The 18,225-nt window shown below is 39.4% G+C and overlaps 1 protein-coding gene across 4 annotated transcripts in view; it reads left to right on the top strand.

The window, feature by feature from the left end:
• The window catches only part of NUF2 (NUF2 component of NDC80 kinetochore complex), a 37,543-nt gene extending 24,551 nt beyond the window's left edge, over nucleotides 1-12,992 (top strand). For all 4 annotated transcript variants that reach the window (XM_073221490.1, XM_037023969.2, XM_037023968.2 and 1 more), the window contains 5 exons: nucleotides 1,014-1,151; nucleotides 3,127-3,267; nucleotides 4,407-4,582; nucleotides 5,496-5,631; nucleotides 11,499-12,992. In XM_073221490.1, the coding sequence (XP_073077591.1) occupies nucleotides 1,014-1,151; nucleotides 3,127-3,267; nucleotides 4,407-4,582; nucleotides 5,496-5,631; nucleotides 11,499-11,633 (726 nt within the window). In that variant the 3' untranslated portion in view covers nucleotides 11,634-12,992. The remainder of the gene's footprint in view (nucleotides 1-1,013; nucleotides 1,152-3,126; nucleotides 3,268-4,406; nucleotides 4,583-5,495; nucleotides 5,632-11,498) is intronic.
• The last annotated feature ends 5,233 nt before the right edge of the window (nucleotides 12,993-18,225 follow it).

The following is an 18,225-nucleotide window of genomic DNA, read 5'->3' as shown; positions in this document are numbered from 1 at the left end:
ATATATGTATATTATATGAGATATATGTGTGTGTGTATAAAAATAGAGACAAGAGACAAACATGAAAAGCTTTTGGCCCATTTTACCTAGAGGTTACACCCTTCTAGCCCTTTTTTCTGTAACATTGCATGCACATATATAGAAGTACATTGTTATTTATTGGTATTTTGTTGCTCTGTTTTCATAGAAATGGGTTTGTTATATGTTGATCTGTGAATTGATTCCTTCACTTAGTATTTCTTGGAAATCTTTCCATGTTAGTTCGAGTGTCCCCGAACAATGTAAACATAATTTAACTAATATTTGGGAAGGAAGTTCATTCATATGAATATTTTCATTTTATATAATTTTAGACTTACAGAAAAGTTTTAAGAGAATTGTCAGATACTCTTCACCTCAATTGCCCACATGGTTTGAAATACAGGAGAAATAAATTTGCTTTAATTCAGCAAGCACATATTGAGCACCTTCTCAGTACTATTACTTTGTTTGGATTCTGGGAGAAACAAAGATAGATTTTCACAACCCCAAGTTGCTCAGTCAATTCACAAACACATATAAAATACACAGTTATAGTGTTGCATGTCCATTATACTGTTTATAGAAGGAATCTAGAGGAAGTAGGAGCAGATTTCAAGGATTAATAGAAACGCACAGGCCGTGCAGAGGTGGGGAGATGATATTCAGGGGACCATATCAATCAAAGAGACATCACATATAATTGTGGGAACATAAGACTAGTATTACCAGAATGTAGGTAATAGCAGGCAACTGGCAGAATATGACACAGGAGGGGCGAGTCAGAGCGCATACTGCAAGGCCTGGGCGCGTCCCTGGGGCCTGGCTTAGGTCTGGGGACAGTGAGCCATAAAGCAGGGGAGCGATGTCATGTTTAATTTTACCCCCCACTACAACAAACTTGGACCCCGTTTCTTTGTTCTTTTCCATTATTGTAGTGGTAAATGACCGATTTCTTTTATTATATCTAATACATAAAATTTTTTTCTCAACAGAATGAACTAAAATTGTCAGTAGTTTCTTTGAAAGAAGTACAAGAGAATTTGAAAGCAAAAATTGTGGATTCTCCAGAGAAGCTTAAGAATTACAAAGAAAAAATGAAAAACACAGTCCAGAAACTTAAGAATTCCAGGGTGAATTTTCTTTTTATTTTAATGCTTCTTTTTCTTTTTCGCAACTCTTGTTTAATCATGTGTTAATTTTCTCTTTGCCAGTTGATTTTTATTTCATTTCCGCTGAAGCTTTTTGCCTTTGTCTCTAGTTTGTAATCTCTAAAGTCAGTGTAAGGAAAAGATGTATAATTCAAGACATTTGTTATTTATGCCACAGAGTTTTGAGATTACCCTTGGTGATCAAAACAAATACCTGTCTTTTTGAGACTTACTTACTTTATTACAAGGCAGAAAAGTTACTAGATAATTTTGTTATCAATTATATAATTACAAATTATAGCATGTATAATGAAAAAGTAAGCCTTTGCATGTGTGGCGGGTAGGAAGTATATCAGAAATCTCTGTACCTTCTACTGAGTGTTGCTTTGAACTTAAAACCTGCTCACAAAAAGAAAGTTTATTTTAAAAAGCATCAAATAGAGAAACAGGTATAGGTGCTTTGTAATAATGTAATGAGGGTAGCCGATTTAGTATTGTGGAAATCTGCGTTGGAGGTGGGGAGGGAGTAGAAATTTATGCTGGTATTTGAAGGATGAATAAAGGTTATCCTAGTAAGTTTGTATGTTGAAGCGTATTTGACAAAGAGGGAACGGGATGTGTAAATTCTTAGAGGTAGTTGGGAGCAAGGTATGTTCAAAGAGCAAAGCATGATGCCTAAGAAGGAGAATGGCATGAGATGACGATAGAAAAATAAGCAACAGGCAGATTATTCAGGGTGCTGGATTTTACCTTAAGAGAAAGACACACCACTGATTAGTGTAAAAGGGGGATGGTGGAACATGTTATGATTTGTGTTTGAAAAGATGGTAGGTTAGGGGAGATGGATGGAGGTGAGGTGGGACAACACTGGAAGTGAGTAGACAATTTGGCACGCTTTATGATGCCAGGTTTTTAAACTATCCATTAAAAAAGCATTTTTGGTTTATCTGAATTTGTTATTCAAGTCATTCCTGATAATTAAGAATTATCACACAGGAATAGACAGAGATTACCAGAACAGAAGTGAGAGCCGGAAATAGATCAGGGTATTGATGAGGAAAGAATGGCCTATTCAATACACAGGCCTGGTTCAGTTGGCTATTCACTCACCTACAAGAAAAAGGAGTTGGGTCTACACTTGGCACTACCTACAAAATTAAATTTTGTATGGGTTAAAATGGATAATTTAAAATTTAAAAATTCCAGGGTGAATTTTTAAATTTTAGGAGAACATTTGTATAATCTTGAACTGGGATATATTTTTAAAATTACGATTGGAAGCCCAAAAGCTATAGAAAAGAAGAGCTATGGGGCATATTTATAGTGTATATGACCAGTAAAGGGATTTTGTCTATGATATGCAGAGATGCAAAGGGTATTTACCAGCTAATAAGAAAAAGACAAAAGAAAAATGGGCAATTATATGAGTAAGCATTTCACTGAAGACAAAATCCAACTGGTTAATAATATGGGAGGACAGACTGGCTGCTGGAAAAGGAAAGAAGTCTATTGTTACAGTGGTTGTGGTAAATGTGTTCATTTTCTGATTTTAGAAGAGGAATTAATCCTTGTAAAAGAATTAGGTGTAGTGCAGTAGTTCTACAAATGAATATGAAGATTATTGTTGGTAATACTGTTATTGTCCAGGAGTAATTAGAGTAGTTTGGATATTAGAAATAAACTCTGAAAATTATCACAAATAACATTTGGAAGGTATTTCAATAACTGATATAGTAAAATTGTGGCAGTTTTCCTTTGTTCAAGGATATTTGGCAATTAAGAACCATAATTATATGCTTAAACACATTAGTAATAGTACTTTGTTACTGACCTAGAAATGTGATTGTTCTCTGCTCCTAAGCTTTTAGTACTAAGCATGAGAATTATTTAAGAGCAAACAAATTAACATTACTGCAGTTTCATAAAGGAATATCAGACTTGTTTCTTTCTTTCAAAGCAAGAAGTGATGGAAAAGTATGAAATCTATCGTGACTCAGTGGACTGCCTGCCTTCATGTCAGCTGGAGGTACAGCTGTACCAAAAGAAAATACAGGACCTTGCGGACAACAGGGAGAAATTAACCAGTATCTTAAAGGAGGTTTGTATTCTGTGGACTTTTTAAGTCTTTATTGTGTAATAGTATACTATAGTTCCTTGGATTTGTTTTTACTTTTTGTTACTACTTAACCTAAAGAAAAGTGGGAACATTCTAGACTATAATAGATGTGTATGCCGAGGAACAAAACACTTTTCTTTCTAAACATAGCAGTAGAAAGACCCATTTTAATCTTCTGATGAAATGAATAATAAATTAACAAACAGCCATGTGTGTTTTGGAAAAGAGTAATGGAATTTTAAACTTTTTTTTAACAGAAATGATCTTCTAATCAGTAAGCATAGAGTCCTAACTTGCCTGACCCTTTACCTGCGATCTATGCAGAGGATTGCAGTCTCCGACATTGTCCCTGCCCTGAAGGTGGAGAGAGCCAGTGCAGTGTTACTGAAGTTTCCTGGGCTAGCGGCTTGAAAGTCCTTCTTTACTTCTTAACTCCACCACCCTAATCCACACTGTCCCCAGGATCACTAACACTGGATTTGATAAAATACTTCTTTTTTGAGGGAAGTGGGGGTTAGAAGATAAGATTGCCTGAGATATTCTTTCCCAACCATATACCCTGGTCTGCTGTCAAGAGTCAGCAAGAAAGATTAGATCCACTGCTTTTAATTGTTCCTAGGTCCATCCTTTTCTCCTTATTCCTCCGACCTTAGTTCAGACCCTAGCTCCTGCAGTTTAGCCTCTTGGCTAATCTTACAGTATATACGTCTGTTCCAATTTTGATGATAAAATGACATGAAAGCACCCCTCTAGGTGTCTTGTTCTTTCTATGTCCCTACTGCCTTCCAGCTGTCTGCTTTACTCAGTCTGCATTCTTTTTGTGCATTTTTAGAACTTTTATATTGAAATGTCGTTGAGATTATGTTGGTTTCAGGTGTACAACGTACTGATTTGACAATTACATACATTATGAAATATTCACCATGATAAATATAGTTTCTGTCTGTCAGCATGCAGTGCTGTTACAGTATCATTGACTATATTCCTTTGCTGTGTTCTTCTATTGGGCTTTTGGGTTTAAGGAGTTTTGCATTTTAAAATTGTATTTTATTTTACTTTATCCTAGGAAGTAGTTCATTCCTAATTGGTTGTATTGTGTTTAAATACTTCTCGTAAAATAGAGCCTGAACTTGGAGGACCAAATTGAGAGTGATGAGTCAGAATTGAAGAAACTGAAGACTGAAGAAAGTTCGTTCAGAAGACTGATGGTTGTGAAGAAGGAAAAACTTGCCGCAACGCAATTCAAAATAAATAAGAAGCATGAGGATGTCAAGCAGTACAAACGCACAGTGATCGAGTAGGAAGCTGTGTTCCGTTCAGTGTATCCCACGCAAACTCAGAGAAGCTAGTCCGTTTTTTCCCTAAGATTCCAAACTGAAATTTCAAAAAGGCATTCCACCTTTAGGTGTCTAAAACAGACAAGTTATTTATGAATCTTACAATGCTGTGTCTAGATTTAGAGACGGATGTCCCAGGTACTAGTTTCTTTCCTAGATGCTGCAGTTGCACGTCCTTTGCATGGCTCTGGAAGAGGGCTCTGGCGCTGCCCCTGAGCGCCCGCTCTCTCGGACAGTGCTCTGGGTTGCACTGGAGGGAATCACCTGGCCCATCTTCTGGTCCAAGTGCTCTGTAACATTGTGGCATCCATGCTTTGAGAAAAAAATCTTTCTTTTTCTTCAGGTGAGAGTGTTTGCTAGGTGTTTTGTTGTGGCATTTCATTGGTAGTCGTCTTCTCATCAGGTCTGAGAATGTGGTTTTAGAATGAATACTTCGGGCAGTGTATGAGATGTCTGGAACTCAGTCTCTAACAGTATTAGGGATCCTCTGAGGACTGCCTTTGCTCTTCATAATGCAGATGAAGAAAAAGGGCAGAACCTGCGCATTTTAGATTTGCTGCCAAACTGCCTTGCCGAGCAGTTGTACTGATTCGCGTTCCCACCGGGCAGTACATGAGTGCGCACAACTGGAGAAATGTAACTTGGAATCCTCATCTTAAACAGCAGGTTTGGGATGGGCGAGCCCGCCATGGGCCGTGGCACGAGCACAGCACCACGCTGGGCTCTCCTCCGTCTGCTTTTATGTCTTGAGAGGAGTTTTAGGTTTGTTACACAAATACCCGGGATCACTTTGGAATGAAAGTTAGAGTTAAATGTTTGCCTTTTTATGTGCTTGGGAGGAATTATGATTTAGCCGTCTCCATGTTCCTTTAGAGACTGCAATAAAGTTCAAGAAAAAAGAGGTGCTGTCTATGAACGAGTAACCACAATTAATCAAGAAATCCAAAAAATTAAGTTTGGAATTCAGCAACTAAAAGATGCCACTGAAAGGGAGAAACTGAAGTCCCAGGTGAGTCTGTTCATTAGAAATTCTTTGCAGATACACCTGCCTGGGTGAGGTGTCAGATGGTCGGCCTCATTTTGAAGATTTTGTCTGTTCTCTGGAGTGGAGACTGACCTCAGTTCCTTGGCTTTTATTTCCACTTTTGCACCGTTTCCATTACCCTTGTAATTGTGCAGCTTTGTCTCCTTCGTACCTTTTTTCTTACCTGCCTTTTTCCCCTGACCACACGTGGCAAAATATCATGCTTTGCAGTGAGAGTGAGTGCTCATAAAGATGCTGATTTTTTTGATAAAAGGAACCGGGGAAAGTGATTTTAAGTAATCTCCTCTAAAAAGTTCCTGCATTTCTTTTTCTAATAAAAGGTTCTTGAAAAAGTATTTCTTAATCATCAGTATTAAATGTGTTTGAGTTGTTACCTGAAACAAATAGCTTAGATTGGTCCCTGTGTGTTAGGAGACTTTTAATATCTTTATTCTAATTACCTGAAATTATTTATTCTTTGCTTGTTTGAGTGTATTTATTTTATCGTTTCATAAATAGTTCTAAGTTTAATGAGGTCAGACATCTTGTCATCTACGTTTTTATCTTCCATACTGTCAGTACAGTGCCAAGCATAAATTGTTGACCTATTTCTGACCTTTTCTGTTCATGTCTGAAAGCAGTAGTCTATTCCTGGTACATTTGTTACATCTCATTCTCTCCTTAATTTTTGGAGTTTGACCTATGTCCTCAGGAGTGTTCCAAACTACTCTACTAGAAGTCACTAAAAATAGCCCTCTGGTATGTAAAATTCCTTGGCCTCTTCTTTTTTCCCCTCATTCTTCTTCACCCTGTCTGTCCTGACACCTTCCATCAAGGTTACCTAAACCCCTGATACCTGAAAAATACTTAGGAACTTGCTGTCACTGTCTTCCGCCATCCACATCCCATCTGCAAGGATTCCTGACGCTAAAGGAGCCATGGCAGACAATCCCCTCGCCTGTTCTTGGGGCCCTCATCTCCCCGGAAGCCTGGATTGTTAGCACACGCTTGTCAGTGTATATGTACATCCTGAGGATTACCTCAAGGCTGCTTTAAAAGGAAAGAAAGAAAAAGTGGCTTACGCTTCCCCTTCCATGGTCTACCAACTACACTGTCCTGATGTTTTTCTTTTCTTGCTGTTCTTTTTCCTGCCCCTTAACGGATAGTCACAAAGGCCCAGTCCTTGGTCCTCTGTTTATCTGTAGAATGGGGTGAGAAAGACCTTAGGAAGGTCTGTGATCCTACTTTTTAACCAAATCAAGTGAACAGATACTTATTTGTTATCAGATGGCCCAGTACAGTTGATGAACCAGTTACTAATGTAAGCACTCCTTGTCCATCAGTCATGTATTGCTACTAATTTGTGTGCATGTATATCTCATGAGTAACATTTTAATTTCTCAATAATAACAATCATGTATTTTTTACCTCAATATGTCATATCAACCATGCCCAGAATAGTGCCATATATGTGGTATGCTTTTCATAAATATTTGTACAATTGCAGGGTTATCTAACATGGTGTTTCTTAAAACTGGCTGTATAGCAGAATTCAACAAAGAATTGAAAAGTGAACAAACCCCCACCGAAATATATTGAGTTCAGATCGCCAGCAGTGGGGCTCATGAACCTGGGTTTTTTAACACAGCTTTTGAGAACCGCTGGTATATTCTGTTTCATTGTTTTCAACATTATAGAGCTATAACTACCCCAGCTGTTCTACTAGGACAGCTTTAGTTGCTAAGATGTCATTTCTTATTTTGAGTTCAAAATACTCATTTCTATACTCTAGTGAACTAAGATCTTCTCTCTGGAGCAAATCTATACCCTCCTGTACTTAATGACACTTTAGACATCTGAGGGTAATGATCATGGATTCTTACAGCCTTCTCATCCGGGTTAATTAGCCCCAGTTTTCCAGCCATATGTATATGTAGCTCAATTTTCAGTCTTTACTATCCTGTACTGTTTCTTTCTTGTCATCATTCTGTTCAAAGTGTAGAGCCCAGTACTAAACATAGTCTTTCAAATAATGGTGTGACTGGCCCCAGAGGACAATGCTTCTGTTAATGAAGCATAATATTAGGTTGGACTTTGAGCAGCAATACTGTGCTTGACTCATGTTAAGCTTGTGATCAATTATAAGACCCCTATCTTTTTCACATGCAATTTTGTCAAGCTAAAAAATTTTTTCATCAATTATACTTCAAAAACTTTTTTTTCCATCATGCTTTAATGCAGCCATTATTTGAACCTTTAAATCAGGATTTTACTATTATTACTTTTAGGTTTCATCTTATTTCAACACAGATTTCAAAATAGCAAGGTTGAGTGTAAAATATGTATCATTCACATTGACTATTTCTCATGGCTAGTGTCACTTGCAAACTTGATGAGCAGGCCCTTTTCCCCAAGATAAAAATGTTGAGTAGAGTTGGGCCCTTTGCTCCATCTCTTCCTTCGGAGAGGCACAGAACTTTTGATCAAAACGTTGGATACAGTTGTTCAACTTGCGCAGTTGTTCTGACCTCTACCCAGTCTACACTGTGATGTCCACGTGTCCCACAACAGCGTGGAGGAGTCGCTGGGTCCTGCCGCAAATCAAGGTACATTTGGCCAAAGGACTCTCTCCTCAGCATGCCTCATGGTCGTCCTCTGTGCAAAGGGGAGCAGCACGTGTTAGCGCTGACACACGTTCTCTGTGCAACTGTTTGGGTCCTGTGATCATCGTATCCCTTTGTCATTAGATATTCTGTCCCATGGATACTTCATTTCCTCTAGTTTCAGTTAACACCTTTATTTAGATAACTTGCAAAAATCTGTGTTTCCTGTTCCGTCCACTCACCTCAAGTCCACTCACTCTTTTTTAACTACCTGCCGGCTATTTTCAGTGGGCTGGCTTAGCACAAGAGTAGCGTTGAAACGACAGCCAACATCTCCCCGCATTTCCTCTTCTTCACTTTCTCTCTCCTTCCCCCTCTGTCTCTCTTTCTCTTTTTTTTTCTTTCTTTATGTTCTTTAAAGGCATTATCATTTCCTGTCACAAAGAATTGAAATTTTAGACTGTAGACCATCCTGATATCCAGGCAATCACCATATTAATGTTACAGTTTTTTAAAACTCACTGATACTGTTCATAACAAACCCTTTCCATTCATGTTTCTATCAACATAATTTTATAATACTCATGGATTTCAGCAAAATTTGTTAAAGTTCTTCCTTAAGATTCTGTGTATAAAATCTGCCCTGAATATTAAGTACTGCCAAATTAATGGTGCTAAAAATATCACTGCTGTTCTGCTTTAAGGTCCCTGTTTTCTTGTAGTTTATTCATTCAGTCAGTCATTCAACAAATGGCTCATGCACCTGCAAGGTACCAGGCATTACACTTGATTGGGGAATAAGTTGTGAACCAGGGGGGGCGTGATCCCTGACTTCTAGGACTTGTAAGGTTTGGTATCTAAGTTAATCATTTGCATTTAAGGTTTACTAGAATATTTTCCATATAATTTTCACTGACTTCTTTCATATATCTTTCATTTATCTCCTCTCAGTTACTATAGCACTTTTAGTCTATTACATATAATTTTGATCTGTGCTCTCCAGTGTGGAAGCCACTAACAACATGTAGCTATTTACATTTAAATTTAAATTAATTACAGTGAAATGAAATAAAAATTTTAGTTCCTCATATGTACTCACCATATTTCAAGTACTCAGTATCCCATCTGGTCTGAATTATATGTTTCTTGAGGATAAAAAGCATAGTTGCATCTCCCAATGCACTAATGTGCTATCTGTGGTAGTTCTTGGGGAGGTGCTCAGTAATGTATTTGGTTAATGAATTAATACCCAATTGTTGGATAAATGGCTATGAAACTCCATGGATGTTATGTAATCTTAGATTTCTCTGATTTAAAAGGATAATTACCTAGCCCAGTGCCGTCCAGTAGAACTTTTTGAATTAATGGGAATGCTCATCTGTACCATTCAGTACAGTAGCCATTAGGTACATAAGGCTGTTGGGTACTTGAAGGGTGGCTAATGCACCTGAGAAACTTGTAGTTATTTAGATGTCAATTTAAATAGCCACATGTATCTAGTGGTTACTCTGTGTTTGACACCACAGAGCTAGATATTGAATTTAAGAATACTTAGCTTCCGTGAAGACATCACAGTAAGACTTATTTATTATGTGGATCGTATGTGCATTAATTGTATAAAGTTCCTCTTGCATACAGAGTTTACTTGGAAACTAAAATAGGGAGCATCTGTGAGGGCTGTGATCTGTTGTCATTAATGTCCTGTAATGGTTGGCTCAGAACTTCAAATGTTTGCTTCTGTTGATGTGCACTGGAATTGGGCTTTAATGTTCCACTCATTTATTGTGACTCCAGCTGCAGGACTGGTTCCCCCTGGAGAGTGTATTTGTTCTCAAGAGAAACCGAATTCTTTGAGGGTATTGAAATGGTCCATTCAGATATACAGATTGTATATCTGTATTTAGCTGTACTTAGTTTTAATGGCTTCTTATGAGTCATATCTTACTACCAAATTTATTCAGCTTTTTTTTATTATGAATAAATAGTCCTGTGGAACTAGGAAGTTAATTGTGATTATGTGTGATTTTTAAAAAGTGGTGTTGCACAGGTAGCAATTAATTCACCTTGTTTTTCCTATAAAGATTAAGAAATAAAGCTTTCAAAAATTTTTGATTTGTTTTCTTAATTATTTGTATTCCATCATAGTTGTAGTGATCTGATGTCTGATTAGGTCTTGGAAATCTAAATACACTCTTTAATTTTTGCATTAAGATTTCATAACTATCTATGTTTGGATTTTTGGAAAGTGTTTAGCCTTTAACAACTATTTAAATGCATTTAATTTAGAGCAATAATCCTCCAACTTGCATAGGTAGCACAATTTTGGAAATGGTGTTCTTTTTTGGAACACCATGAATTGTCCCGTATTAAATTATAATTATATAATTTGTTCAAAGTCAGTATGTACACAAAATTTAAACTGAGATAAACAGTAGCCAGACTATAAGTGTAAGAAAAATCAAATAGCTGGGACACTTAAAATTGAGAACATTTTACCCTTGTCCTGCTTTTTTCCTCCCGTTGGAAGAAGATTGCTGTTTTATTTCCGTGGGAAAACGTTTAACAGCATTTCAGAATACCACTTTTTTATATCAGTGCTTGGGAATTGTTCTGTTCAAGAAAAAGAATAACAAAGAGGATCCAAATTACATTTGATAAGTATGAGATACAAGAAAATGTATGCAGGCTAACTGGTTTCTTTTATCATTTTATTTAATATTTAAAAATTATTCTTCATTTTTTCTTTGTTTTTAGCACATTCATATAGGCTTATATGGATACTCATTATTGCTCATAGTAGAATGCCAGATCAGTTTATTAAAACTAAAAGGTATTAGTGTGTTTTCCATCCTGTAGGTAACTTCTTAAATGTGTTTAGATGTCTTTTAAATGATGATCAGGGTCAGATGTAGGGGTTAAAGCTGTTCATAGTAACCTAGGTATTTCCCTGGTAAATAGGAGAAGATCCAACATAAACGTTTTTCCTTGATAATTAGAAATACATCCTTAATGTCTTGGATCCAAGCTGCTGCTACATGCCTCTACTTTGTTCTAAGTAGCAGACTTCCTGTGTCTACAGTTTGCAGAATGAATTTTTAATAAGAGTGAGCACATATGTGTGTGGGCATGCACATAAGATAGTTTATGCTTTAAAATATTAATATGGATAAGACCGTTGGAATTCTTGTTAACTCATTTTTAGTTTTGGTTGTTGCATAGAATACTTACTCTGTTTCATTTTCCACTTAGGAAATATTTCTAAATTTGAAAGCTGCTTTGGAGAAATACCATGAAGGCATCGAAAAGGCAGCAGAAGACTGTTCCGCTAAAATAGAAGAGAAAACAGCTGAGCTGAGGAAGATGGTGCTCAGAATGTCAACCTGATAACAAAATTACGTCGTCTTGTAAATAGCTTGCCATCTTTTAATTTTGTGCTTGGAAGGCGAATAATTAAACTGAGGTTAATGGACATATCAGAAGTACCAAATAATATTGGTCCATTTTATATACTTCCCATAGGTTATTTCTTGTAACATAATGCATTTCATACAGAATTTTATTAGCTGATAATTAAAATAGCCTGTGTGCTCTTCATGTTTCAGCTCTGTCCCTCGTAAGTAGTGGATGGACTAAAACAAAGAGTAGCATTTGAAATACATGATTTTTCCTGTTTCCATGGCCACCGTTGCTTTGTTTGTCGGCGTGCAGGACAGTACAGCGCAGCTCTATGGAGCCCTGAGTGCACTGAGCACTGGCTTGGGATCTCATTGGATCCTCGCTCAGGCAACTCTAGGTTCAATATGTTTATCACCACTTTATAGGTGAAGGAATGATGAAGGTCCTGAAGGATCAAATAGCTGAGCCAAGACTGGAGCCATGTTCTGCGTGATGCTGGTGTGAAACGTTCCTGCCGTGCCACACTTTCCATTGTATAATTTCAAAGAGAAAGTTTGAGTGTGGCAGTCTAGTTTTTCACTGATGCCGTGGCATTTGTATGAGGAAAATGAGTTAAAATGCACAAAGTGCTTAGAAAAGTACCATGGTAGACACTCAATACATACATGGAAGTTTCAGGTATGTTTTGTTTGTCAGAGATAGTAAAGCATTACTGGAAGAAGAGACCAGGATTTCAGAGAGGAAAGAACATCTGGAGAGGACGTGACTGCCGACAACCTGTGAGCTGGGCCTCAGCCCCGGGAGGCTCCTCACCCCTCCCCTGACCTTGGAATGGGGGTGCTGCCTGCCTTCCCCACTCCTAGGGGCTGCCCCAAGGACACAGCCTGGAGACAGTGTGGCGGCGTCAAGGCCATCTGGACTGTGTGCGTGACCAAATTCAGTTAAGGCCTCCGTATAAGCTTAAAATTTGGCAGGTGCCTGTGGAGATCTATTCATCTTGTGGCCACCCAAGGCGAGCCTTGTATGTAAGTTCCCTTGCTTATTAAAAGTGCCCTTAGCAACCTGGGCTGGCCTGCCTCTTTCCTCAGTCTCTCCTGGCCCTAAGGGGCAGGTTTCAGATCATACCTACGAAGCTTCCAAAGAGCTTGTGAACCAACATCCTGGAAGGGCAGGAGTGGAAAAATCCTTGTGTCCAGCAAGAAATCGGGTATGAGATGGAGCTGTTTCCTTTCTGGTCAGAATTTTGGTCAGAATTTTAATGCCTAGAAAGATCTGTTGAATCCCTGGAAAGGTCTGGGTAACTGGTGTAAACATGACCACACTTACATTAAAAAATATGTAACCTCTCGATGTATGTCTACCGTTAGCTTCTGTTCTTTTTTCATAGCCAAATTTCTAGAAAACCTAATCTATACTCGTGAATCTACTTGATTTCCTGCCCATTCTACCCATACTGATTCTGTGCCCTTGCTAAATCAGCAGGGCATTGCTAATAGTGAAACTTCCCAGACACTGTTCAAGCTTTCCTACTTACTTTTTCCTTGTCTCAGTGACACCAGTCTCTTGGTCCTCATAATTCCCTGTCTGTTCCTTTGAAATGTTTTCCCATAAGGACCTTGTTCTCTGCTCACCTCTGAAGTGTGTGTTCTTGGGGCCTCTGTCTCTGACCCTCCTTCTCAGCCTCTGTGCTTCTTGAAAAACCTTTATCTACCTATGGCTTCAGTCGTGAATTAAACATCCACACAACTTTGACTACTGTGTTATGTACCTCTTTTTACATTTGTCATATTTCTCCTGAATTTCAGACTTGCACATCCAATAGCCAGTAGATGTTTTTGGCATTCTGGGGAAAGTTACCAGACCCTTTCGGAATGAAATAAACAACAGGATTGTAAGGGGAACCAATTCAAATAGATTCAAACACAATCATCAAAATGCTTAAAAACAGAGGCTAAATAGTATCACTAACTAACTATACTCTGCCCGTGTTAGTTCATGCTACATTCCTTTCAATGATACATCTTTGTGAAGCTGGGATTTTGGCATTTGCTGTGGTAATAGGCAAGTATCACATGAAAATCACAAATTAAGGTATGAGGTTGGTAATGTCGTCTGATTCCAAGGATTGGGAATTTGTGCAGTGCCCAGTTAACACACATCCAATTAATTGGTTATTTAAGAGTAGAATAAAAATATTTAAGTTGTTTGAACTTAAGTGCTTAGTAATAGAACTAAGGGATTTGTTTTTTGTGTTGTGTTTCTTGTTTTTAGCCGGGCGCCACAGTCAAAGAGTCTCTGATACGCTAAGGGGTTTGTGTACTGAGGAAGCCTTGGGGCCTATCACAGGATAAGGTAAATTTGCCTGAGATTCAAGACCCTTAATCTGGACTCCCTGGCCTTTTCTCCTGTCACTTCTCAGTCAAACTTTATCCTCAAGCAACACTGAACTGTTTTGGTTTCCGTAGCAGCTCCCACCTCCAGGTGTTACCACACGTTTCTCCTCTTAGTGTATGTTTTCCCTTTCCAGGTTCCCCTGAAACATACTTACTTTTCAGGTCTCAGTCTAAACTACAGCTGCAACACCTTTTTAAACTGTCAAGTTTTCCCTTGTTTTCTGTTCTTATTTTCATTGTAGGTTTACTATAATTTGTGGTGTCTTGTAATGTTTTGCACACCTTCCACTCTGCTAGATTGAATGGTTCTTGAGGCCATTGACGGTTTCCCCCCTGGTTATTTCTAGGATAGCGTGGTACCAGGCATCTTAACGATGTTTGCTTAAGGAAAAACCAGCTTTCTCTCCTGTGAACAAATAATACTTTCGTTGAGGCTGGGTTTATCTTAACCCAGCAAGAAACACTTAACCCTTTTTGCAGTCTTTTCATACCAAATATCACCACATGTTCCAGTAGTTTGATATCTTCACTCTCAGCTTATTCAAGAAGCCATCAGTATAACCCACATTAAAACCTATATTTGACTGTTCTGTTTGAAAAATAAATTATAGAACTTAAGATTTTCTTCCAAAGCCTTCTTGAAAATAATTGGGTTGTATAACCTTGTGACATTTATTAATATAGGGAAATTAATGCTCTGAAAGAAGGAAATGCCCTCGTGTATATGTGACATGCTGAGGCTTGCTCTTGAAGGACATTCTGTGCACATGTAGACTTTAGTTCATCTTAATGAGTCTAGCTATTTAGCTATATGTAGAGCAAATATTTAATTTCAAATTCAACTGACATATTTCAAGGAGCTAATCCATTTTATGACAAAGCAAGGGAAATTGAAATAGGCACCCAGCAGGCTGAAGTTAATATGTCTGATTTTAGTTTAACGGGATGTTTCCTATTTTTAGTAAGACCAGAAAAGTTTTATATGAAATTCCATTTCAAATTCAGGGCCTGCCACCTATTTCAATTAAGCTGGCTCTCTCCCTCTTGATTGAAATATGCTTCTCATCTTAGCCATATTGCCACCAGGGGGCATAACACAACTTGCATAACCTTTGCTAGAATGACTCGATTTTAAGATTTGAAATTTTAAGATTTGAAACATCAAAGCTGAAAAATTTAAAGTGATAGTAACAAATTAATAGAAGACAATTTAGAGTTGAAATAGGTTCTAAGTAGTATCTTAGAGTTTTACTTAAAAGATGTCTCATCACAAAGCTCCAATTCTGACCCTATTGTCTTAGATTATTTTATCTAAGTTATCATTTTAGTACTTGGTTCGGGATTCTTAGTTGAGGTTCTGTGCAACTCTTAAACCTGAATTTTCCTGAGACAAGAATTTCAGATACTCTTACAACAGTGAGCAAGGCCCTTCGGCAGTGAACCTGGATCACCACCGGCATGGATACCTCAGTGTGGTATTCCTTTTTCCCGATGATGATAATGTCAGGCTCCACCACCAGCATCCCGTCATCCGTTCAGACGGTCCCCACAGAGATCACCCTAAAGTGCAAACGTGACTGTCCCTGTCCTACTGCCTTAAGGATCTTGGATGTTCGCCCTTCTCAGGGTAAGATCCATGCAACTTTGAAGGCCAGTGTTTGGATGGAGGCAGGGTAGTGCAGTACAGCAGTGTTTGGGTACTTGTTAAACATGCCTGAATGTGGAGGGTCTCTGCGAATCCACATCGGAAACCAGCACACTAAGTACCTCTCCCAATGGTCATCTGGAGGTCACTAAGACGTGCTGCTGTATGAGAGCATCAGCTTGGAAATCAGTCCTCACCGTACTTTCCTTCTTATAAAGTGGGAATGATAGATAGATCTCCGACTCACAAGGATTGAGTGAGGTTTGTGAAACAGCAGAGCGCAGGCCACACAGCAAACACACAGTGGCCAGTGCTGTTATAAATACAACTGTTAGGAGAGTGCCCCGGGGACCAACCTGATATGCTTTCTCTCTTCGGCACACCTCACTGCAATCCTTTACACCAATAGGGATGAGCGAACGCATGTTTGCTGAGTGAAGGAATCTTGTCTGCTTGACCAAAATAGGCACAAGACCCCGAAGCTATCATAGTTTAACGGGAAAGAAATCAGCTTTGTATTTTTAGTGCTAAGAACAGAGATCACGACGGATTTATCTTGCCAGGGAAAAGGCAGGTCCACACAGAGGAAAGGTGCAGACCTCCCTTGGCTCCACAGGGTGTCGCTGCTGACTCTTCTTTCCGGGTTGGGCACAGGTGTAAGGCTGGCCAGGGCTTTAGAAGGTTCTCCAACCCCAGGGATCAGAGCCACCTGCAGGGCTAATAACACCGATCACTGCCCCAAGTTTCTGATTCAGGAGGTCTAGGGTGGGGCTCTCGAAGTGCACTTCTACCTGGCTCCTGGGGGAGGGTGACGCAGCTGTTGGGAAATCTGACCCAGAGCCACTGCCTTAGACAGACCTACCCACAGCCTCCTACAGCCATGCTTCTCAAACACCGGTGCACTTGCAGGTCACCTACAGACTTGTTTAATGTATTAAATAAGGTTCTCGTGCATTTGTTCGAGGTGGATCTGATACCCTGCATTCTACGAAGCTCTGAGGGGCTCCCGATGCTGGACCGCACACCACACTGGGTGCCCAAGTCAGTAGCCCTCCCTGCCTCTCACCATGGACTCTGCCTTCCTATCACCTAGTTCTTTCCCCTTCAAGGCTGAGATGACATGTAATATGGTGGGCCCAGCACCCAGCACAGTAGGACACTTTGTTGTGCAATTACTGTGGTAGGTTTTAGGGCAGTGATTAAGAATGTGGGTTTTGGAGAAACCCTTGAATGCCATCTTGGCAGTTTACCAGCTGTGTGACCCGAGCACGTTAGAACGGCACTGGGCCTTTGGTCCCTCATTGTAAATTAGGGATCATAGTGGACTTTAGTTTCCAAAGTTGTTGTAAAGATTACATGAGATGATAAATATGAATTACTTAGTGGTGTTTGTAAATAGCTATTATTCCTAGAAAAACACAAGAAATAGAGGTAACAAAAAATGGCTGCAGCAGGTGCTAGGTGAGCTTTTACAGTCTGAAAGGAATCGAATCTAACCAGAAAAAAACCCCCGACTCTGTGCTCCTGATTATGTCAGTTTACTGCTGTCAGGTGTATCATCAGGCAAAGGGGAAAGGACTTGGAAAATAGAGGCTTCAAGCCATCTTTAGACTAGATTTGAAGAAAACAATGTTATAAAAGCTTTAATATCTTCTAAGAAGTTGTCAGAAGTCATGCATTTTATCTGGGAGAGCAATATTTACGTCCTTATGAAATCAAGACAACTTTAAGTCATCAGCGCTCTTTCAAACCAGAGGCCATCATTGATTTCGTAACCCACAGAATTTAGCACGTAATAGAAGCAAAATAATATTTGGTGAACAGAGGAGTGAAGAAGCCTACTGTAGTCACAGGAGCTGTCCCCCAGAAGGTTCTGTCATTAATTTATCATTTACTTATCTCATGGTCCCAGACTTAGCACTTAATGTCCCACATTTCAGGACACCCCTGAGTGCTGGGCAAACCAGAATGGTTAGTTGCCCTAGGCTTCTATGGAGGTCCTACAGGCTTTGATATTCTTATTCCCATGGTTGGTATTTACTTTCCCAGAACTTAGGCCCCCTCTTCCTCGCTCAGTAGCTCAGTAGACATTTATTGAGCCCACTTTCCATTTCCAGGTGCAATGTGCATGCATTGGAAGAAGTTAAGGGGGAAAAAATAATTGCTGCTTCAAGAAGTCTCCGTGGACTTGGTCACTTCCTAAAGACCTTCCATCCAAACGTTGTTAGCCTTCGTCTTTGCCCTGATCCTTGTATTAGCTATCCACCAGTGTGCAGCAGATAGGTCACCAGGCCCCAGACTCCTGGAGAGCGTCCCATCCTCTGCCGACACAGAGAAGGCTGACCGTTCACTTGCTTGACTTTTATGTCCAGGGTGAAGAAACTGCCAGACTTCCTGTAAGCGAAGATTTGTTTCCAACTGCCCAGAAAGGCAGGTGGGGAACCGAGGGCAGAGCTCCACATACCTCCCCTGCGCCAGCGTACAGAGCCTCTGCCCACAGGTACCCCTCTAACTCACACCCCCTCCAGCTGTGGAGCCCAGA

The sequence above is a fragment of the Manis javanica genome, chromosome 14 (assembly GCF_040802235.1).
Source record: "Manis javanica isolate MJ-LG chromosome 14, MJ_LKY, whole genome shotgun sequence".
Taxonomy (NCBI): domain Eukaryota; kingdom Metazoa; phylum Chordata; class Mammalia; order Pholidota; family Manidae; genus Manis; species Manis javanica.
This window is presented reverse-complemented; position numbering and strand designations above follow the sequence as displayed.